This window comes from Triturus cristatus, chromosome 1_2, assembly GCF_964204655.1.
Source record: "Triturus cristatus chromosome 1_2, aTriCri1.1, whole genome shotgun sequence".
In the NCBI taxonomy this organism is placed as follows: domain Eukaryota; kingdom Metazoa; phylum Chordata; class Amphibia; order Caudata; family Salamandridae; genus Triturus; species Triturus cristatus.
The window spans coordinates 994,279,818-994,303,994 of NC_140580.1; the positions used below are offsets into that span (position 1 = coordinate 994,279,818).

The following is a 24,177-nucleotide window of genomic DNA, read 5'->3' on the forward strand; positions in this document are numbered from 1 at the left end:
ACTCCCTTTGCTCTACAACAACTAAGTTCAGTAGAACTTAAGTATATCTATCTTGTTTTATATGTACCTACAGGTACCTATGTGATCTTTCAATTGGTAACCAAGAGATTACAATGGTAAAACACAGCAAGCTCAAATCCAACCGCTGCTCACCAATGTGAGAAGTTGGCCTGGTATATGATGTTCACTAGTTAAAGTGACCACCTTGTACCATGCCAAGCAACCCTTATGGTGTGGTTGTAAGTCAACCTTTTCGGACTAGCTGCCCTAGTGGTAGCGTAGGCTAAGCAGTCTTTGAGGCTAAACTCGTTAAAGCGTGTTAAGCAGGCTGTTTTACCAAATGCAACCCCCCCTTTGTACCAATGAAAGGACACCACACAGATATATATTGAAAATATATATGTATTTATTTCTCAAAGTATCCCCTAGACTCTTTATGAGCACGGGAGCACAAATCGTTAAACAAGACAATGTGATAATATACAGAAGTTGCACTTTATATGGATGGGCCCTGGTGGCCACTCAAACCATATACTAAAATAGTGGTATAAGTACCACGAACAGGAAAGTGAAAAGGCCTAGGGCCTCTAGAATTGCTGGGCCTACAAGGAGCTAATTTCAGTTATTGACCAGGAGGTCCACGGGTCGCGTGTGCAGTGAGGAAAGTTACACGCCGGCTCCCGTAGGTTTTTAATGGGTGCGTAAAAGTTACAAAGTTGCTGCAGAAAGGGTCTTCTGGGTGGACTACGATCTCAAGATTCAAAACACAGACACTAGAGATGATTCTCTACACTTGGGCACCGGAGTGCCAGCTTTTCCTCACCCTCAGGAAGCAGGTGCATAGGTCTCGAAGTGCGTCGGGTTTCTTCTATCGATACAATGGAGCCTGATGACCAAGATGCTGCAGGCGGTCGGTCCAGAAGAGATGCGGTGGATCCAAGAGTGGATCGGAGTTGTAGAAGACCTGAAAGCAGAGGGGACAGTGTTCACAGTCACTAGCCAGTGACCGGCGTGGCACCAGGTAGGTACCAGGCGATGTCGGGTGCAAACAGGCAAAGAGGTGTAGCTTGTCTCCGCAGCCACGTGGTCCCTGAAGGTCGACGACGTCCAGGAGTCGAGTCACGAGCTGTCCCACGCAGGCTCTCGTTGTCGGCGGTGTCGGCGACTCGAAAGAAGCAAACAAGCCTTGGCAAAGGCAGGAGTCGTGGAAAGAGAGGAAAGCTGATTGTTCTGACCAGCAAGGTCAGAGGGGCTGCTCTTTTGGAGAGTAGCTAGGGCCAGTCTGGAGCAACCGGACCAGCGTCGTTAGTTTCAAGTTTCGTCGCCAAAATGGCCACTAGCCAACGGGCCAGGGACCGGGCAGGCGCGTCGAGATGCAAAGTGCAGAGGGGCCCCACGCAGATCGTGGAGATGCTGGAGGGCTCACCTTTGGTGCAGATGCTGCTCGGGTGTTGGGCTTCTCAGGACCCAAAGCACAACTTGGAGGGAGCCTCTGTTGTCGCGCTTGCAGCTTGTCGTCGGTCTTCCAAGATGGCTGGCTCCACGTGTCTCGGTGCCTCCACGGGTTCCTTCTTTTCAGGGACTGTGGATCGGGCGGTGAGAGGTCTGGAGATCCAGGTCTTGTCGGGCCCTGGGCTCGGGCTCCGGCAGGAGGCGGCGGCAAAGCAGACGTTGGATAGCTGGTTGGTGCTTGCGTTAGCAAGATGGTCACTCCCTGACCATAGGGGAGATTTCCTTCAGTCCTCTGTGCGGCAGAGCGTCGAAGTTCCCGTCTTCTTCTTGTTGTTAAGTGGATTCCAGGATGTCTGAAGTCTTAGGACACAGCTCCTACCTTTAAGCGGATTCTAGGGGCCGGACTACCTGCTAGGTCCCTCCCTAAGGGTGGGACCAGGAAGGGGGGTGGTTACACCCCCAATCCTTTGTCCAGCTCGCCCCAGGTCCGGGGCTGGTGTGCCCCAGGACCGGTTTGAACTGGCATATGCACCGAGGCTCCTTGTGAGCCTCAGGCATGTCTGGTTTCTTTCAAGCCCTACCTGACCAATACACAAAATCCTGTCTGGGGTGGTGCACGCACCTCCCCTGGCAGGAAACCCTTTGTCCACATCTCCCAAGCTGGAAGGACTCCCAGCAGCAGGAGGGCAGACTTGTGTCTGTGGTGGCAGCATCCACTTTGTGGAGCTGAGGCTATGTCTGATTTTACCCGGGTTTCAGGTACTGTACATGTCTTGTCCCTCTAGAAGGGTGGAATTCTAACCCCGTCGCCAGAATTGGCGAGGGGTTGGTATTCCAATTCGTATGACACCTTACTCGACATGTTTTGATAAAGCCAAACCAAAGATAGCATTTAACCGCGAGGTTCATAATGCACTTAAGAGTATATGGTATGACGATATCTGGAAACAGTAGAAGGAAGTTGTTCCGACCACTGCAGACAGGCTCAGCTCATGCCAGAGCACCATCTCACATGGAACCAAGCACTCTGCCTTCAGGATTGTCAAGGCCTGCCATAGGAGTGACTTATAGGTTAACATGTGTCCCAAGTAAGAGGTGGTTACACCAACTTACCCCAGCTGAGTGATCAGCCAGTTGTGTCAAATTGTTAGGCCAGGCCATGGGTGGCACAATACATGCTTCAGCCCCTGGTAGGCCTTAGATACACCAATGCCCTGGGTACCTAGTGTACACTGGTACAGGGGCTCACAGGGTGATCCAATTCCAATTGGTTATGCACCTAGGGTGCACAGTGTCAATTTAGTAGAGAGAACAGCAGGCTGGGGGTCTGATTAGCAGGCCCACAGCCTCAATATGCCAAAAACCAGTGAAGCAAAAAGCAAAAATTTGGGGTGACCATAGGATAGCAGACCCTACTCTCCTACAGGCTCCTTTCCCGGTCTGCTAGTTCTTCTGGGGATAGGCCACCCTCTGGGACGTTGCTCCTTACCGGGGTTCTTCGGAGCTCGTTCGGCGGCTCCATCCGTCGACCGCCTCCTTCCGTTTGGGGAAGGGAATCTCCGGACTCTACTCCAGCCTTCAATGCTTTCTGGAAATCTTCTTTGGTGCTTAATCCGGTGGTAGCGATTCCAAGGTCTTTGCAAAACTGTTTTAATTCTTGGTGCGTATAATCTTCCAACCGGTCCTCTCGGAACGTAGAACTCGCGTTGGTTCCTGTGGTACTCATGGCGGTTCCTTCTTCCATCTTTGTTCGGTAGTGCGTCAGCCGTTTACTGTACGATCTCTAGGTGTCGGCTCGGATCCCGTCGCCTGCCACCAAATGTTGGAAGGGGCGATCTCAAGGGGAGGTTACGGAACACGTTCCTGACCACCCCGTGACCCACCTCTCCCAGAATCAGGCCGAGCACCGGCGGGGAGGCCCCTCTAGGAAAGGGACTCTTACTTTAGGATCGCACTCGCTGAGCTAGCACTACTTGAAAAAGGGACACCACACAGTAGGGTTCAGTAAACGGAGATCTTTATCTAAGATTCTTTGGATCTTTATGATCCGCAAGGTTGTCTTTGGTCAATACAACAAGCTTGGTAAGTCCTTGACAAAGGGGATTGGGGTAGCGGGACAGTTCTAGGTTCAGAGTCAATGCCGAGTATCCTTCGCACAGCTCTGTATCCTCGAGCCGGGGGACACGGTACAGGCTTGGGTCCAGCCGGACCAGGGTATTCTCGAGCCGCGACCACGTCCGCAGGTCTCCGGTAGGAAGGAACTGTCAATCGGGAGATCTTCGGGGAGCCGCGATTCACTCGGCGGGCTCAGCTGGTCTTAGAGTTGGAGGGGGAACCGCGAGTCTCTCAGCGGGCTCCGATGGTCTTAGGGTCAGGGGGAGCCGCGAGTCTCTCAGCAGGCCCCGAGGTTCGTAGTGTTCTCGGGAGCCGCAACGACGTCAGCAGGGCTCAGATGGTTTCCAAGGATCAGGTAGTGTCCTTCTTTGCAGGTTCGTCGAGTCGCGACCAGGTCCGCAGGGCTCTCTTAGTTCCAGGTCTTCTCTACCCCAGTCCCCTCAGCACCCCCTGTTATACGCCTCATTCTCTTTGAAGTCCGGCGTCCACACAGGGGTCTTTGGCTTCTGGGGGCGGTGTTGGGATTTCCTGCCGCTCGGCTCCTTGATCCTTTCAGGTTGGCCTGGGAGGGTCCCCAGACGCCCAGCATGCGGGGAGCCAGCTCTCTGGGGGTCCGGAGGGCGATCGAAACCCTCTGTTGAGAGGATGTCAGAGGTGTGACAGAGACTACTCCTCCCTGTCTTGCTTGGGGGGGGTTCCCTCTCCCTTGGCCGGGCATGGCGCGTTCAGGGTCTAGGTTTCGCTGGGGCCCCAGGCCGGCCATCGGGACATGGTGGCCAGGGGTCTTCGGTGGCTACAGGGTGGGAAGGATGGGCGGCTATAACCCGGGACCAGGGGTGGTGTATGGGTTGGGTCTGGGGGCTAGTGGTCAAGGAGGCCTACGCACGAGGCCGGGTCCCACAGTGCAGCAGTGTGTGGCGTGCAGCAGTGTGTGGCGTGCAGCAGTGTGTGGCGTGCAGCAGTGTGTGGCGTGCAGCAGTGTGTGGCGTGCAGCAGTGTGTGGCGTGCAGCAGTGTGTGGCGTGCAGCAGTGTGTGGCGTGCAGCAGTGTGTGGCGTGCAGCAGTGTGTGGCGTGCAGCAGTGTGTGGCGTGCAGCAGTGTGTAATGCAGCAGTGTGTGAGGTGCGGTAGTGTGCGGCGTGCAGCAGTGTGTGGCATGCAGCGGCATGCGGCGTGCAGCAGTGTGTGGCATGCAGCGGCATGCGGCGTGCAGCAGTGTGCGGCGTGCAGCAGTGTGTAATGCAGCAGTGTGCGGCATGCAGCAGTGTGGCGTGCAGCGGCGTGCAGCAGTGTGCGGCGTGCAGCAGTGTGCGGCGTGCAGCAGTGTGCAGCGTGCAGCAGTGTGTAATGCGGCAGTGTGCGGCGTGCAGCAGTGTGCGGCGTGCAGCATGCAGCAGTGTGTGGCGTGCAGCGGTGTGCGCCGTGCAGCAGTGTGCGGCGTGCAGCGGTGTGTGGCGTGCAGCGGCATACAGCAGTGTGTGGCGTGCAGCAGTGTGTGGCGTGCAGCAGTGTGCGGCGTGCAGCGGCGTGCAGCAGTGTGTGGCGTGCAGCAGTGTGTGGCGTGCAGCAGTGTGTGGCGTGCAGCAGTGTGTAATGCAGCAGTGTGTGGCGTGTAGCAGTGTGCAACAGTGTGTAATGCAGCAGTATGTGGCGTGCGGCAGTGTGCGGCGTGCAGCGGTGTGCGGCGTGCAGCGGTGTGCGGCGTGCAGCAGTGTGCGGTGTGCAGCAGTGTGTAATGCGGCGGCGTGCGGCAGTGTGCGGCGTGCAGCAGTGTGTGGCGTGCAGCAGTTTCGTGTAGCAGTGTGAGGCATGCAGCACTGTGCCGTGCAGCGGCGTGCAGCAGTGTGCGGCGTGCAGCAGTGTCATGCAGCATGCAGCAGTGAGTAATGCAGCAGTGTGTGGCGTGCAGCAGTGTGTGGCGTGCAGCAGTGTGTGGCGTGCAGCAGTGTGTGGCGTGCAGCAGTGTGTGGCGTGCAGCAGTGTTTCATGTAGCAGTGTGTGGCGTGCAGCAGTGTGTGGCGTGCAGCAGTGTGTGGCGTGCAGCAGTGTGTGGCGTGCAGCAGTGTGTGGCGTGCAGCAGTGTGTGGCGTGCAGCAGTGTGTGGCGTGCAGCAGTGTGTGGCGTGCAGCAGTGTGTGGCGTGCAGCAGTGTGCGGCGTGCAGCAGTGTGTAATGCAGCAGTGTGCGGCGTGCAGCAGTGTGTGGCGTGGTTTGTAAACAACAAGAAAAGCGGACATCAAAGGAAAGGTGGGAGGGAACGAGCATATGGGGTGTGAGTTATAACGAAAGTTCTGGCGAAAGCAGTCTGCTGCTTTCAAGTCCGATGCCAGCTTCGCGCTTGAATGCCTCACATGCACTGGCCATAAACCGCATTCCTAAGGTCTTGTGCCCCTTACTAAATCTCTCTGAATGCGTGAGGGGCGCACGTGCAGGAAGTAGCTGGTGGCAAATGGAATGCGCGTGGTTGTGCGCGTAACCGCCACCCGATCCGCCTGGGAAGCCTTTGGGAGCATTTTCGGAAGTCCCTACATAAGTCTCCCTGAGCGATCGCTTACGCGATAGCCAGGCGAGACCTAAAAAGCTCTTAAAGTCGCTCTCTTGGTGGTAGCAGGGTAAGAACATATTGAAATGGATCTGTACTTAAGTGGTATGCTGCTTGGAAACTTGTGACTGATGCAGTGTCAAAGACGGGCCTCAAGGTAGTCAAAGGTCTTGTCTTCTCGCAGAAAATGGTCTACTACTTTCCACCACCGCCCTGAATACCTTCATAGTACCAGTTAAATGGAAGCTTAGTTTGGCAGGGCAACGGCTAGCCAGAAAATCCAGATTCTAGGAGAAAATCCATGGAGAAAGTCTGGCTGATATAAGTCCCGAATGAAGTTCTGCCTCTTTAAAGATGGTCCAAGACTGGTATTGACCCCACAGTAAACTTGTGACCTCGGGACTTCTCCACCACTTGCAGTGCTGTTGCTGCGCCACCCCTGACTGCGATATCCCACACTTTCTCTACAAATGCCCGAGCATGCACTGGCTATGGTTCCTAATAAGCTCCAGATTCTGCCATTCCATTAACTTACCCCTGACCCTCCCATGTATGCTGGTCATGCTGCATGTCCCAGGACCCCTCCCTGGACTCAGGTCATGTGTGCAGGTTAATGACTTCTGCAATTACTAGAGCCAAGGCCTACATCATGGGACACTGTAGGTCACTTGTCGCTGACCGGGATGTACAAAGTGGTATTGTATGAGGGGTCATATACGGATGCCAGGATCGTATGTACCTTTTTAATACCATATGAGCCTCTTTCTTTGGAGAAGAAAATACCTGCCCCTAGCGACCTCACCCAAAGTCCAACATCTCTATTCCCCCTTACTGGTCTTACACAGATCAGCAGGATCCTTAATCACTGTTGATTGCCATTGTTCTCTGCTGTTGCCAGCACTGTTGATTTCAGCGGACCACAGTCAAGGCTGTGTCTTCCCTGCCCTTCATAGTCGCTTGGACACTGTACTCTTGTATCCCCCTTCCCTTGTACCTGCACCCCTTACCTCCCTCTCCTCCTCCTTCTACTGCACTTCCTCTAACCTCAGATCGTCTTTGTGTTTTTAGAGGTGGGACCTTGGTTTTGTTCAGATTGACAATTGAACACACAAGTGCACCCAGGGATTTAAGCCCATGGGTTTTATGTTTTATCTGCTGATTTATGAATTGTAACTTCTACCCTAAGCTCTGGGGTTATCATATGTTGTCCTTTTGTCTTCCACCATGGGCGAGTTAGGAATGTTCTTTGATCTGTGTGTCAGTCTCTTGGCTCGGCCATGACCTTCGTTCAGCATTGCTCAAAACCATGTGACGATTACATTGTACAGATGTACTGTTGTTTAATGCCAATAATAATGCAACAAAAAATGTAAAAAGAGCACTCGTGCTATATTGACAGAACTACTCAACTTTTTGTTCCCTATGCAGTATTTCAGCAGGCAGGCAATTTCCAAAGCAGATATTGCAAGATAGATTGTAAAATGGATTCCAACCTGTTCTACTAAAGCTAAGTGGGTGCTACATAGAGCACACACAACCCAGAAAAAGGGGGCCGCCATGGGTTTTTTGGCTAACCTCTCCCTAGCCGATTTATGAAAGGCAGCAACATTGTCAATACCACAAACGTTCACTAGACATTACTGTGTGGATATATTCGCCCTCCAATAAGCTATGATTGACCAGACAGTACTAAGAGAACTTTTTATTAATCATCTGCTCACTAAGCAATGTGGGGAGGATCGTGATTTATAGTTAATGCAAAGCATGTGTATCTGCGAACGGAATATGTATAGCATGTGAAGTGAATAAACCCGACTTCTATGGGGAGTACAGGGAGGTTATCTCGCGAGAAACCTTTTGGAAAAGAAAAAAAAGCTATTTGCAATCAAATGGTGAATTTTAAAGGACTGATTTCACATACATAATAAATTTACTAACGGATATAGGAGTTCAAAGGGCTCGTGTTCAATATTCAAGTACTTTCATTGTATGCCAGTGAAGCCTGATGTTTTCCAGGAGTTAGCTTAAATTTTCAAATTGCTGAGTAGCCAGATATTACCTCCAGTAAGCCAGGGCCTGCATTTTGACTCTGGTGCCCTCCCTTGTGCCAAGAAATCCCTCCACAATCCCAAAGCCAGTACATTCCCTTGAGTGGCCCATATGCCAGGAATTATCTTCAGTAGGTCATGGCCTGCCTTTTGCTACATATGAATGTGTTCATGGCAAGAATTACCACAAGTATGCAAGTGGCATACTCACAAGCTTAACACAAACAATATAGAGGCACACTCAATCTCACACTCTTTCCTTCACACCCCTACACCCTGTTTCATTCACCCACACATACTCAGTCTTGAGTCACTATCACTCTCATTTTCACTCGCAGTTACTCACTGTCACTTATCCTATTCTCACTCATTCATCATTCCCCTTTACATACACCTGTACCAACGCGCTCTCATGCACATCCTCTCACTCATATGTTCACATTTGAAAAACATTTTTTTTTAGTTACCCTCTGATGGCTGCATAGGTCTCGTTATAGACCCTGGACCTCCATTGATCCTCTTAGCAAGCACAAGGCTCCCTTTCACCTTAATCACTACAGGCAGAAATTGAGTACTTGAGCCTGGTTCACTGCTGTAAGTCATCCTCTCTTGTTTTTCCATCCAAATTCTTCCAACTTATCACAGCAGTAGAGCATCCACATCCTGTGATTCTATGACATAAAGAAAAGGTAAACGATAGTGATAGGTAAGCCATGTTTCCTTCCTCTTTGTTCATTTGCAATTTTATATAGTGCAAACCAGACCTAGTGGGAGTCCGAACGCTTACATAGGGAGAGGTTCTACCAGCAAGCGAAGTGTTTACATAAGAACACAAAAGGGAAATATCCTTGTGCTAGGAAAAGAATGTGAGGTTTCCTGAACTGTCCACGAGATATAAACCTACACCCACTTGTGGCAGGTGCTTGCCAGCTGGGAAACCTGCATCTCACATGCAAGAGAACTGAGTAGTTAAAGAGAGAGCGGGTTACTGTTGGTTGGCAAGATCAGTTACCTGGGTGAGCGTTCCATCCTAGTCTGTGTTTTTTAATGTTAATGACTGTCTCGTGATTGAAAAGAAAAAGTTGCATATTTGCAATTTCTCCATTACATACATATTCTTAAAATTTAACCCACCGCTGAATGACAAACAGTGGCTAGGAGATTAGTGATAATTATTTTTATTTAGCTTACTCCATCAGAATAAACTGTTGTAACTGATATCAGAGCAGCGTGTTGCCTTCAAATTAAAGTTTCAATTTACATTCTAAGGAGACTGCTGCTTTTTTTTCTTTCTTTTTTTATAATTCTGTTTATTGATACAGTTAAACATGATGGTCGTTACATGCAGGACATCATTACTTGTTTCAGTGTTACATAGTCAGGATCGCATACAGATGTCACAAATTACGATGTTATATAGTACAAGATATTCAGATTACATATCAAATTAAGGCGTTAATGGTTCGTCAAGGGATGGGATCAGGGGAGGCTCACACAGGTTGCCACGGTACACATTCCATTTTGTCCATATTGCTATCCATTTCCGGGGGCAACCCCGGGCAACGTATACTGTCTTCTCTTGCAACATGCACCAGTCCATGTCTTTCTTCCATGCGCTAAGGGTTGGAGGTGTTACTGCCCCCCATAGGCGTGCAATGTTATGTTTTGCTATAGTCTGACCAAGCGTCGCCCATATTCTGCCCTTTGCTGTCGGGTCTGTGGGCTCCCAGATGTTTTAGGCACCTTTTGGCTTCAAGCCTCATATTTACCTCCCAAACTGTACGCATACATTCATGTACCTGTTTCCAGTAGGTTTGTATCAAAGGGCACTCCCAAAGTATATGCATAAATGTCCCTGCCAGACCACACTGTCTCCTGCAGAGCCCTTCCTCACTCCTGCCCATCAATACAAGTCGGTTACCAGAGAAGTATACTCGATATTATAATATATATTATAATAGTATAATATTTTCAGTTGAATCAGCCTCAGTTTCACTGATATTGCCACTTCCTTGGGGGAAGAAAGCGGCTCCCTCCATTTCTCGTCATCTATCTCTAGATCGTCACTCTCCCATTTTCTCTTTAGTTCAATTAAGGGGTCAGGGGTGTGGTATGAGTTTTTTGTATGTGAGGGAGATGGCCTTTTCTGGCAAATGACCGTCAAGCAGTCTGTCCTCTAGAGGGAGGACTCCGGAGGGGGACGTTCCTGTTGGGATGTTTGCTTGGAGTGAATGCTTCACCTGCGCATATCTAAAGTATTCCGTATGGGCTAGTTCATATGTCTGTTGTAATGAGGCAAATGATACCATGCCATTAGGTCCCCAGAGGTCTTTTATGCAGGAGATCCCTATCAGGTCCCATTTATCGAACCCTTTAGTTCGACCCAATGTGCCCATCTGTTCAGAAACCCAAAGTGGGGTAGCCAGCGTAAGTTTAGCAGCCTATCCCAGGTTGCGGCTTACAATATGCCAGAGTTTGACCGAGTATCTTGTGGGCCCTGTAAGGGGGTACTTGTTGGCCTTAGAGTAGAGTGACGCCTCGAAGTTCCCACCCAGGAGAAGCCATCTATCCATCCCGTACCCGGGATCGTTGCCACTACAGTATGTACCTTGGTTAATGGCCGAGAGGTGTGCTGGCCAGTAGTATTTCCTGATGTCCGGAAGTGCTATACCCCCATCGTACCAGCCAAGTGTAAGTTTATGGAGTGAGATACGTGGTGTTATGGCCCGTAATAGGTCCCTCTGGGTAGCTTCTATTTCTTTAAAGTACCTCTGTGGGACTAGGTCTGGGTAGTTCTGGAGAGCGTATAGGAAACGCAGCAGTGTCATCATCTTGAAAAGAGCTGCCCGTCCCAACAGGGACAACGGAAGCCTCTTCCAGGTGGCGGTATCTCGTTTAAACCACTGCAGGGGTGGTAAGAGGTTCCGCTCATAGCGGGCTGTCAGGTCAGTGGTGATGAAAATACCGAGATACGTGAACCCCTCTGTGGCTGTTTGGATTGGGCAGCAGCATGACATTGAGGGGGGGTGCCATGCAAGACGTAGAGCAACGATTTCCCCCAGTTGATACTGTAGCTGGAGTTTCTCCCGAAACTGGTGAATATGTCCAAGGCTACGCTCAGTGATTTATAAGGGGAGGCGAGATACAAGAGGATATCGTCTGCATAGAGCGAGATCCGATCCTCCCACCCCTCGGCCGATTTGAGTCCCCGTATTGAGGAGTCCTGCTTAATCCAAGCCGCGAGCGGCTCAAGGAAGAGAGCAAAGAGCAGGGGGGAGAGGGGGCAGCCCTGTCGCGTCCCCCTTTCCTGGGTGAACACCTCGGATATGTTATTGTTGACGACTACTTGAGCCAGGGAGTCCGTATAGAGGAGCCGTATCCACCCAATAAAGTTAGGGCAAAAGCCCAACTTTTTGAGAACCGCCATCAGGTATGGCCATTCAAGCGTGTCGAATGCCATTGTGGCATCCAACGAGACCACCACTGCATCTTCTTGTATCGTGTGGCAGCATCCCAATACACCATGAAGTAGTCTTAAATTAAGTGCGGTGTTGTGGTGTGGCATAAAGCCCGATTGGTCAGGGTCGATCAATTTGGTTATCGGTTTGAGCCTGTTAGCGAGCAGTTTTGCAAGGATTTTGGGTTCGGCGTTTAATAGTGAGATTGGCCTATAAGAGCCACATATATCTCTGGGTTTCCCTTCTTTCGGTATGACCACCAATGTGGCGATGCGTTGGTCTCTCGACAGTCTCCCCAAAACGTAACTATCCTCGAACATGCGCTTCAGATGTGGGCCCAGGCTGACGGGCTTGATCTTGTACAGCTCGATCGGTAGACCGTTTGGTCCTAGGTCCTCGGCCACTACTCTCTGAGCTTTCTGTTTTTTGTCCAGCCAGGCTATCATTTTGCCCACTTTGTCCCCTTGGTCATATAGTCGCCTGTCCCTGTCTCTCGCAAGGCTCTTAGCGGCTTCCGTAGCCAATGCCTTGTATTCGGCTGCCTTAAGCTGCATTTGATGCAGAGCCGCCGGGTCTCCATCCGCTTGCGCTGCCCTTTCGATATTAAGAAGGTCGCGCTCGATGGTAAGCATTTGCTTTTCCCTTTCCTTGCGTTGCCCGGCTATCGCTGAGAGGGCGTTACCCCTAATTAGTTTTAAACGCTTCCCAAAGGATGGTAAGGGACTCCACCGTCCCTTCGTTTTCTTGGAAGTCCTGGCCAATCGAGCGGCTTATCTTTGTTTTGGTCTCTGGGTTGTGGAGAAACCAGGGGTTTATAGGCACGATACAGCCTACCTTCTGTTCCCCTATAGTGAGGTGGGCCCATATGGGGTAATGGTCGGATATGCCCCCATGCCAGGTACTTGATCTCCTGAATGAGAGTGTTGTATTGCAAAGGCATAAGGACATAATCTATCCTGGAGAGGGTCCGGTGTGGTCCAGAAAAGAATGTGTATTGTTGGAGGTTCGGGTGGCGCATGCGCCAGAATCTAATAAGTCGAATGCTTCAAGGAGGTTAGAGAGCCACATGTGTCCTGTAGCGATGTCTCTGGGTGGGTGCCTATCAAGCCCACCTGATACTACTGCGTTAAAGTCCCCACCCAGTATAAGTTGCCCCTCGGGAAGGGAGGAGAGAAGGTTGCCCAGATCCTGGTATGATTGGATTTGGAGACCTGGTGGAATATAAACCGTCAACAGGTTAAGTGTGTGCCCTTCCCACCACCCCGAGAGTACCGCAAATCGTCCCAGTGGATCTGTCACTGAATATTCAGTGACTTAACGCGAAGGTACGTTGCAACAGAATGCCCACCCCCCGGGACCCCGTTGTGAAGCCGGCATGTGTCGCCATTGTATAACCCCATCTATTAAGTGCATAACAGTTGTTACCGATAAGATGCGTTTCCTGCAATAAGGCAACATCTGGGAGATGTCTTTTGACAAATTGGAGAACTATACCCCTCTTAAGCCTGTCCCCTAGCCCGTTGACGCTCCAGCTTAGGATCTTTAAACTTTTATCCCACCTCGTAGCCATCGCTGGAGGCTATTTTTTTCATGCGATCCATACAACCTGCAACACCGTTCCATCACACTATTGCGTTTCCTGGTTGACCAACTTGGACCCCCGCACCCTCCCAAACATTACAAACAGTTTGTACATATCATTGAAGCTTCAAACCCCACCGCCCCCACCCTGCTACCCTGCCACGTAGGTTTAGAACGACCCACATCCCCAACTAGCAGAGCGCCTATCGCCCCAAAAAAGAAGACCTCCCCCACCCCCGGTCAACAGTTAGGTGGGGAAATGCGCTACCACCAACTCCAGCCGCTAGAGGCACGCCCCCGTACCTTAAATACCTTGTCAGGCTTATGCACCCAGATTATGCTAGGATCCTTGTTGCGCTGCATACCATACCCACCCTCTGCCTGATAATCTAACTTGTGCCTACAGGATGGCGGGGCCAATCCGCCAGTACAGATCGAGCAGTCAGGTATTGTATCTGGCCTTTAGTACATTATTCTGGTCGGCTACAGGTGTGGAGAGCATAACCGTCGCCTGGTTGGCGCTGTACTGAGAACCCCCAACCCCTGGTATCGTAAGAAATGTTTATACGTTACATTGCAGGTTGTCAAGGTCTGTAAATGCAATCTCCGCGGTCCGTGTGGCCATCTAGTGTCTGTGCGGCCCTTGCGCCTGGGCTGCTTGACCTTGATCGCCAGGAGCGCTGACTCCGCCTGTCGATGTCTGATCTCCCGTCTGATGATCCCAGTGACTTGGCTCGAGTGTCTCTCCATTTGTCGCCTGTCGCAGTCGCCGACGTCTGTGCGGTGCCTCTGTCGAGCCAGTCTTGCGCCTCCGATGGCGTAGTGAAAATGAGGGATTGGCCATGATTTTAAGCTTCGCGGGGAAGCACATCATGTACTTGATTCCCTTTTGTCGGAGTGCCGCTTTCACCCCGTCGAAGGAGCGCCGCTCCCGTTGCACTTTGAGCGTGAAGCCTGGAAAGAATCTGACTGTTGCGTTTTCGTAGTGCAAGTCTCCCAGTTGTCTGGCGGCCTGCAGGATGGCGTCGCGGTCCCTGTAGTTGAGGATTTTCGCAATTATGGTCCTTGGGGGTGCTCCTGGTTTGGGTCTGGGAATTGGCGCCCGGTGTGCCCTCTCAATGGTGAACATGGTCGATAGCCGCTTCGGTTTTAGGTGATTAAAGGATCAAGTCTTCAAGGAAGAGGTCCATACTAGGCCCTTCGAAACCTTCCGGAACTCCTACCACCCTAATTTTGTTCCGGCGGGCCCTCCCTTCTTGGTCCTCGAGCTTTAGGGCCACTTGACGGTGTTGGTGGACCAGCTCGCTGACTCTCTGCTCGAGCTTCTTGGCGGAAGCTTGGAGCTCCCGGATGTCAGTCTCGTTGGTTCTGGCTTTGTCTGATGTTTTGTTGAGGTCGGCTCGTATGAGTTTCATTTCGATTGACATCTTGTCAATTTTCGTATCGAGAGTGTTCCCTAGACCTTGGATGGCCGCCATTATGGAAGCTAAGGATGGCTCAGCTGCTGCGGATTGGTCTCCTGTTGCTCCTTCGTCTTGTGGGGCTGACTTCGGGACCGCATATTTGTCCAGTTTGTTCATTTGGATTGTTGCGTTACCTTTAGGTTTAATTTCCGCAATCGCGCTCTTCTGGTCCGCTGCACTCGGGGGTATCGGATCTCTTGTCAGGGCCCGGGACAGCTCCGCCTGTGGGCCGACGTCTTCTTCCCAGTAATCACACTCCAGGAAGTTCGAGGTAGCGGTCGTCAGGCCCTCCGTGCCGCTCCTCAGTGTCCGCCGTCCCTCACTCTGCAGGGGGTTCCCTCCAAGCCCACCAGCGTATGTGTCAGTCGCTCCCAATTAGTGTGTGAGCCGCCACTCTCCCACCTCCAGGTTTGCGCTGCGGTCCACCTCCGCCTTTCAGGTCCTCCTTTCACAGCACCGGGGCCTCCGTCGACCCCCCCCTCCCCCCAAGTTGGCCTCCAATATATGCGGCTATTGACCCGGCTGGGCCCTCTCCCACCAAGAGCAGGTAAGGAGTTGGAGTCTCGGCCGTCAGGCCAGCTAGATGTCCTGGGCGCTGGCTCCGCACCCGGCACGCACTGCTCCCAGCCTCGCACTCCTCCCCGCCTCTGGCCTTGTCCCCGCTGGGTTAATTGGGAGTCTAGTTGCACCCAGGTTCGCGGCCTTCACTCCCTTGCGGTGCCACCGTTTAGCCGGGAGCGCTCCCACTCTACCCTCGATCGGGCCGGTGGGTCACAGAGATGCGGGGGGGCCCCTGGAATGGAGGCGCACAGCCGGAGCAGCGGGCTCCCGTTTCAGCGGAGGCGCGCCTCTGGAGCCGCTCAGGCGGGCCCCTTCACGGCCGGCACTCACCCGGTGTTTCGCGGCCTCTCAGGGCCACGCCGCAGCCTCGACTCCACCACCCTCGGCACCTGCGTGAACACTGCGGCCCGCGACGGGACCCCCGACCGGTGCCAGGAGCGGAGACGAGGGAGCACCAAGTCCGGGGCCCACTTTACAACGTCCGATATTTGATGGGCCTTGGCGCCGGGCAGTTGCGTAGGAGGCAGGAGGTGTGTCCCGCGTCTGCCTCCTGGCTACACTGAACCGCTGCCAAGGGGCTCTCAATGCGCCGCAGGGTCAGAGGGTGTCCCGGAGCCTCCGGTTTGCGCTGGCGGGTGATGCTGGCTCTCTTCTGCCACTCCTCACGGTGCTTGGGTACGGCCTGCCGGATTTAGTGCGGATATGTAGGGTTTTCGGGCTCCGCTCCGGCGGAGCTCTCTCCTTAGGCGCCCATCTTCGTTGGCGCCAAGCCACGCCTCCCCGACTACTGCTTTTCTTAACCTAACTGTAATTTTACCCTTTAGAATGAACATTTAAAAGTGCTTTCAAGCCATTTTGCTTATTAGATTCATTAAAAAACTGTTCTTAGATAAGCGTTTGTTAGAAGTTTATGTAGAGAGAGATTTCTCTTTGAAATTTTTTTTCTAAGATTCCGCAGCTAGGCCAACATATTCTATGTTTGTGATGTAAAACATAGAATTTATAAGTGAGTAAATTTTTTTTCTTGTGTTTTTGCTGTTTTAGGTTGTAGAGAAATCCTATCCAGCAGAGCCTGTTGGTGTCGTGTGCCAGGTTGATGGGGTTTATCAGGTCGTGGAATACAGTGAGATTAGCCCAGAGATTGCACAAATGTGTAACCCAGATGGAAGTTTGACGTACAGTGCTGGGAATATCTGCAATCACTTCTTTACCTTGAACTTCCTTAAGACTGTGGTGAGGTAAGTGGCGAGATCAACGTAATGTTATTTTCTTTGACTGGGTTGGAAAGGAATGGGAAAGGCAATGGCTGAGAAAAGGAGTAGAAGCCATTGAGGTAACAACTCTCTAAATTGTTCTACCAAATCTTTTTTCCCTCTCACCTAACTGTAGACAGTCTTCAGTCGTTTTCCCCTTAGGTCCCCCTTCTGTTGATGAATACAGGCCCCAGCTAGGCCCGCAGAATACAAGGGTTCGCTGTCCTGTAACGAAAACTAGAAAGAAGTTGGCACGGAAACTGCAAGTACAAAGACAGAGTTTATTAACCCTTAAGGGTGGTCCTACAACCTATACAACACTCTTCACTATTGCATAGAGTAGCACAAAGAACTTGCGTACACGGTCCCCTTTTATACACAACAGAGGGGCTCATAAGTGGGTGGATACAACATGAAGCAAGGAATGTTGCCTTTTATGGACATTTTCGATACAGAATTAATATGTGGGCGGAGTTAACACACTCCTTAAGCCCGCGAAAACCTGGTCAAGCAAGGACTAACTGATAACAGATGTGGTCAAGTCTGGGCATGCGCCAGATGGACAAAGGAGCTATTTATAGACTGTTACTAGGCAGATAACGAGAGCAACTGACACGAAGATAGGACTTTTCTCGTGCTGAGCACGTGGAGACATGACAATACAAAATGGAGTTCAGACAATAGTCAACATAGAGGAAAGGAACTCAATTTAGACCGAACGAATACATGTTTTCAGCGGATGCTTAATCAAATCGCCGTTTCGGTTTCAACAGACGACCCTTTCAGCATTCGCTGAAGACATTCGGCTTATTGGGATAATCATCATATATGTCAATTTTCATCATCTCTTCCACCTCTTTGGTTAAATGTTTCTGACAGGTAACATTGGCAATAGCTTTCTTATCAGGTATACAGAATGACACACATAGAGAACAGAGTAAAGGACCACATTGGATACAAATGCAACAAGAAAACAGAATTGCTACAATAATGCAGAGACCAGTCAAAACCTTCCACCCCCACGCGGTGATCAATGCCCAAAACCATCCAGAAAAGGTCCAAGTGCCATTTTCTGTATGGATTTCAGCTGCAATTTTATGCAATTTATTGATAGCATTATAAACTGATGGCGTGTGGTCAGGAATAAACACACAACAACTACTTCCGATAATTTTACATGCTCCACCTCGGTCAGCTAACATAACATCTAATACCATACGATTCTGTAATGCAACAATTCTAGTAATTTGTAATTCTTCCGTGAGATTCTCAAGAGCAGCAGCGGTTTGATTTGTCACAGCCTCCACAACTCTTGTTAATCTTCGAACTTTCCTACTATTTAGGGCAGCTCCAACTAAGAAAAACAATCCTAAATTAAAATTAATATACTGCTGCAAGCTAGTATCAGTTTGATCAACGTCATCAATAGATAGAGTACGTTTATACCTATTTACAGTCACATTATTCAACAACTTCAAATCTTTATGATAAGATGCAGGTGCCAAGAATACAGGAGGTAATAGGAATGCTACATAACATACTCCGGACCAGCCGGCTGGCAAACGATAATAACCCTTATTCCCACATACGAAGTATGTGTTATGGGAAGCCAAGAAAGTACTATTATTCAACCCGTCAATGTTCAGGATAATAATACAGTCACTAACACCAACAGGAATATAACCCACACTCTGGACGCACAGGTCCGCTTGAGCTTGCGCCACTTGAATCACGAATCGGTCCTTCCCCACAGTGTCTCTAGTGTTCGTGAAAATGTAGGGGATCGATTCATTGTCTGGTCGATACTCTTCCCATTCCCATATTGTCCCATTCGCTTGTGGGTAGCCATCTTTATCTTGATGACATTCCCTATTAAGTCTGAAAAGTAATCGTCCCACTGTAGGTTTCCGCGTGGCAAAAAGCAAAGTGTACCATGCTCTACAAGAGCCATTATGAGAAAAGTGAAGAGGTATGAATGGCGTTCCTCCTTTCTTCTGATGAGCTGGCATCATACCACATATCCAACAGTTCGTAGCATTTGTAGCAACATGGGTATGATGCAACATCTGGATGAAAGTGTTATTCAAATAAGACTGACGATGCTTCAGTTCTTGATACGGAAGGGTATAAAAGTAGTGCTCCTCAGGCACTGGGGTGGTCAAAACAAGCAACTCGCGGGCAGGAGTCACATCCTCAACAAACCATGTGGTTATACCAACAATAGCCAAAATGATAATAAAGCTTGTCGCACAAAGAATCTTCTTCTTTTCCATCTTGTAATAAAGAGTCAATATCTTCCTGAAACTAAAAGGTTGTAAGAACTCTTCTCCTTAGGCAGCCGTTGATTTCTTCACCAGCGGGCCAAGACGGGTGTCACTACACTAATGCAGGGCTGATCCCCCCCCCCCCCCCCCTTGCCACATTGGCTCTCCGTTTCACTAACCTAAGGGCCGTTCTGACAACTTTGGATACAGCAGTCACTTCCTCGGTCTGAGGTGATATCTTCTTCCCCCAGGAATCGCTTGGTCCAGGAAGAGCTCCTCAGTATCATTCGGTTCCACAACACGGCCTTTCTCCGCAGTCAGGATTTCTCGATGGTCGGTCAACACGGCAGGCTCCACCAGACCTGGCGGCACTTTCCGACAGTGCGTGGAATGAATCCAGTTCTTCCGATTGGAAACTCGCACCGCTGTTCTTGTCGCCAACAAAACCTGCTCAGGACCCGACCACCTCGGCTCCAGACTGTTCGTCCTCTCAAACGCTTTGATTAGGACATAATCTCCAGGTCAAAGAGAATGGCCTTCACCAGTGGATCGGTCAGGGAGCGCTTCTCGAACCTGTTGATAAATGGAAACCAAATTATCAGTTAACTGTGCCAAGTAATCGCTCATCATTATACAAGGTATGTCATAGACTGATTTTGGCTTCGGTGTACCCCAAATATTCATTGGGCGTCCGAACACGATCTCATACGGAGTGAGACCGGTTCGAGAATGCGGTATCGATCTGATTGACAATAATGCCAGCGGTAAAGCATCTGGCCAAGTCAAAGAAGTCGAAGCTTGGATCTTCGCGATCTTAAGCTTCAAAGTACCATTGTACTTCTCAACTAATCCCGCAGACTGAGGGTGAAACACTGCATGAAATTTCTGGGAAACTCCCAGTCCTTTCAGTACATACTTAATAACGTCTGCTATGAAATGGGGTCCGTTATCACTCCACAACAGTCTGCAAACGCCATATCGAGGAAAAAACTCCTTCAGCAACACCTTAGCCGTAGTAATTGCAGTATTGTCTTTCGTAGGGTATGCCTCAACCCACTTGCTGAAGGCACAAACCACTACTAGAACATATTTCAGATTATTACAGCGTTCAAACTGAATGTAATCCATTTGCAATACCTCAAAAGGTGCAGTAGGCGTTGCAAATCCTCCTGCTGGAGTTCGTGTCCCTTTTCCAGGGTTGTACTTCAGACAAATCATACAAGTCTGTACCACCCTCTTTGCCGTACTAGCAATCTCTGGATGCTCCCAGACTTGGGTAAGCAATTTTACAATTGCGGAAGCTCCAACATGTGCTAGCCCATGTGCCATCTGAACCATAGGTTGTACAAAAGCTGTGGGTAACTTCCATCTGCTTATTTCTCCAACAACCTTCATCATCCAATTCTCCATCATTAGACCATTGCTCCCGTTCCTTATCGGAAGCGGTCCTCTGTATTTCCAGCACTTCTCTCCTTGCATCGTGCCATCTTTCTGCCTGCGACTTCACAACATACATTGCAGTAGCACCAGGCTGCATCGCAGTCCCTCGTGCCACCCGGTCTGCCAAAGCATTCCCTTCTCCAACTTTATCAACCACTTTCTTATGGGCACTGCATTTAATTATAGCAATCTTCTTTGGATATGTTAATGCAGTCAAAAGGTTGTGAACTAACTCTCCATGCATTATTTGTGCTCCATGTGACGTTAGAAACCCTCTCTCCTTCCAGAGTAGGCCGAAATCGTGCGCTACTCCGAAGGCATAGCGGCTATCTGTATAAACATTCACACACAATCCTGCACTGAGCTCACATGCTCGTGTTAATGCTATCAGTTCCGCTGCTTGAGCTGATTTCTGCGGTATGCGTGCTGTCTCCACTATTGTTTGCAGTGTGGTAATTGCATACGCTGCTGAAGTCGTACCATCTGGTAGCTTCAGGCATGATCCGTCCACCCACAGTTCTCCATCTACATCTGGAAAGGGCGTATCCTGGAGATCAATACGACCCTTTGTCTGTTCCTCAGTCACAAGAGTACAGTTGTGTGCTTTTTGTGCTTCAGACTGAGTTTCCGGGAACGGCAACAATGTGGCCGGATTTAACGTTACACACCTCTTTAACGTAATATGAGGAGCCAAAAGCATCAACTCGTATCCTGTTAAACGAGCACTGGTCAAATGCTGCGTCTTTGTCTGATTAAGCAGGGCATCAACAGCATGGGGGACTAATACCAACAGTTTGTGAGATAACACAATTCCCTCACTTTGGCATATTGACACAGCTGTCGCCGCAACCGAGCGAAAACAACCAGGCAATGCTCGGGCAACAGGATCAAGTACGGCCGAAAAATATGCACAAGGGCGCTGCTTGTCGCCGTGCATCTGCACTAAAACTGATAATGCACATCCATCTTTCTCATGCACATACAGTGAAAAGGGCTTCGTATAATCAGGGGTCCCTAACACTGGTGCTGAACAAAGAGCCTGTCGCAATTGCTGAAAGGCAATTTCACACTCATTTGACCAGGGAAAAGGAATCGGTGTGTCCTTTGTCAAAAGGGCTAACAATGGTTTAGCTATGTGTGAAAATCCTAATATCCATTGCCTACATAAAGTAACCAGACCCAAAAATGCACGCACGTCCTTCTGTGTGGAAGGCACTGGCGTGTCCAAAATAGCTTGAATGCGGTCCGGTGTGAGTGCACGCCCCTCCTTAGACAAAAGGTGACCCAAATAAGTCCCCTTTGGTCTCCAGAATTGTAATTTCTTCCTCGACACTTTGTGATTGTGAGATGCCAAAAAGGAAAGCAAGGATAACGTACTCTTCTCACACAGCTCAGGGGTGTCAGCCGCCAACAAGATGTCATCGACATATTGGATAAGGGCGACACCCCCGGGCAGAACAAAGGAATCCAATTGCCTTTTCAATGCTTGACTGTAAATGCTAGGGCTTTCTGTATAGCCCTGAGGGACTCTACAAAATCTATAAGACCTATTATTCAAAGTAAAACCAAAAAGGTATCGGCTATCAGGATGAATAGGGATCGAAAAGAAGGCATTTTTCAAATCAATAACTGAAAACGTGGTCGCCGTTGGCGGGACCAAAGTGAGCAACGTCGTGATATCAGAAACCACTGGATACTGAGGTATCACAATCTTGTTCACTTCCCTTAAATCTATGATAAACCTGTAAACCCTGGCATCCGTATCTTTCTTCAAAATGGGTAAGATAGGACTGTTGCAAACATTATAGGGAACTTCTTCCACTACTCCCACCTTAATCAAATCCTGCACAATCTGTATAAGTGCCTCCTCCCCCTCCTGGGAAATACGATACTGAGGGAGGCGCGGTAACACCGCACCCTCCTGGACACTAATGTGGACAGGCGGAATCACCATCTGTCCCACATCAGTATCCGAAGTAGCCCACAAAGTACGAGGGAGGGAAGCTAAGACAGTATCCTCTGCAACTACACACATACGTTCAGTCATAGGGTGATTATCGTTCAAGATCACACGCACTCCAGTAGGGGAGCAGCGGATCGTTGCTCTGAAGTACTTGAGCATATCAAGACCCATAATGTTGTCGGGCGTGTTTGGGGCAAGCAAAAACGGACAGGGTGCAGAAAAGCGGTCAACATGGAATGCAAGAGGTCGGGAAAGAGGGCTTCGAGAGAGTGTACCGTCAAACCCTACCGATGTAACCATTAAGCCAGATGGGGGAGCCCTCGGAACCAATTGTTTGGACAGCGCACTGCGGGTCGCTCCTGTATCAACTAGGAACCGATCAGTAGAACCCAAAACCTTTGCTGAAACATAAGGACCCTTCTGATCAACCGGCACTTCAACTGATTCCAACCCCCATCCAACGCAATCCTACGCATGCTGCGAATCATGGTACCCAGAGCGGTCAGTCCCAGACATCTGATACTGGTTTTGCCGATCAAATACATTGGGTCTATCTCGTTGCTGCGCGTTAGGTTCAAAACGAGCACGATCGTTAGAATTTCCTCTGAAATTCGAAAAGACCCCTCTACCTCTCGGTGGTCCCTGACCACGTCCCTGACGAGATGCATACAACGCCGGACAATCTCTGGCCCAATGACCCGACTGTTTACAATACGCACATTGATTTCTATTAACATCTGACCGACCCAAAGGGGGACCATAGAATCCTCCCCTACCTCTGTCGACACCCCGACGAGGCGGACCATACACTTGCGCTAACATCACCTTTGTTTTCAAATCTTTCGATTTCTTCTCCTCTTGCCCCTTCGCTTCTTGTTCCTGACGCTCATAGTACTGAGCTATAGTCAGGAGGGATGTCAGAGACGAGGTGGACCAAGAACTTTCACTCGCTTTTAAACGAGCTGCTATTTCCGGTAATAAATTCGCCACATATTTATCAACAAAAAGATGTCGACCCGTATCATCCGTAAGTGACTGACCACTAAAATCATGAAATGCCTCCTCAAAGCGCGTAAAGAAATCTGAAACTGATTCATCAACCTTCTGTTTACACGAGGCTAACATATTCCAGTCAATCTTTTTAGTGGGAATAATTGTTTTCAACTTGGTCAAAATAGCAGCGGGGAGATCTAAAATAATCTGAGGCGGTTTTTGCGCGGGTTTTCTCTCCCTATCCTCATCCTCAATCTCAGACCACTTAGCCCTGAAAGCGGCTTGATCATCCACCTTCCGCACAGATCGCCACATATCCGGTGGTAAGATAAGCCCAAAGAACAAATCTATATCTGCTAAAGTCATAGTACAAGAATTCAAGGCCCCTTCGACTTCTTCGTAAAAGGCCGCTGGATTCTTGCGGGGGTCAGGCAATGCATTCTTTAGTGCCATAACATCAGCCCTATGCCAGGGAGTATAAACCCAATTATACACAAAATATCCCCTAGCATCGGGGGAAGATATATCTGAACTGTTTCCTGCGCCTTTAGGTGGAACATACAAAGGAGCCGCCTCTCGCATTGGTTTAGTATGCACTAGTTCATCCTTATCTGACTGGGAGGAAGGCGGTTGGTCGTCGCCGATACGTGGATCCGACTTCTCCTCTTCGAAAGTGGTCAACTCCTTCTTTTTTTATTTCTTTTTTTTTGTTTTTTTAATTTTGTTTTTTTCACCAAATAAACATTATCAAACGTGAAAAAATTGTAAATTTCAGGCATCTATATTCAGTGTTTTGACTTGAGTGCACCTGCCGACATCTACCCAGTCGTTACTGGTCGCTTCTGCAATGTTTTACAGGCAGCAATGTACAAAGGGATGTACTTTGTGTGTGCGCGTGATTTGCTATGTCACGTGTCTGCATGCGCCCCATACCAATCAGGGGGAAACAGCCAGAGGCCACATCTGCCCGTTCATTCCTGGTCGCTTTTGCATTCACTGTCTGGTATGTGACTTCCTGGATCTCCATGCGTATTCACTTTACCAAC

General features: G+C 49.8%; 1 protein-coding gene across 1 annotated transcript in view; it reads left to right on the plus strand.

The window, feature by feature from the left end:
• Positions 1-24,177, plus strand: part of UAP1L1 (UDP-N-acetylglucosamine pyrophosphorylase 1 like 1) — a 166,204-nt gene that overhangs the window by 76,851 nt on the left and 65,176 nt on the right. The window contains exon 5 of the mRNA XM_085611235.1: positions 16,263-16,456. Within this exon, the coding sequence (XP_085467361.1) occupies positions 16,263-16,456 (194 nt within the window). The remainder of the gene's footprint in view (positions 1-16,262; positions 16,457-24,177) is intronic.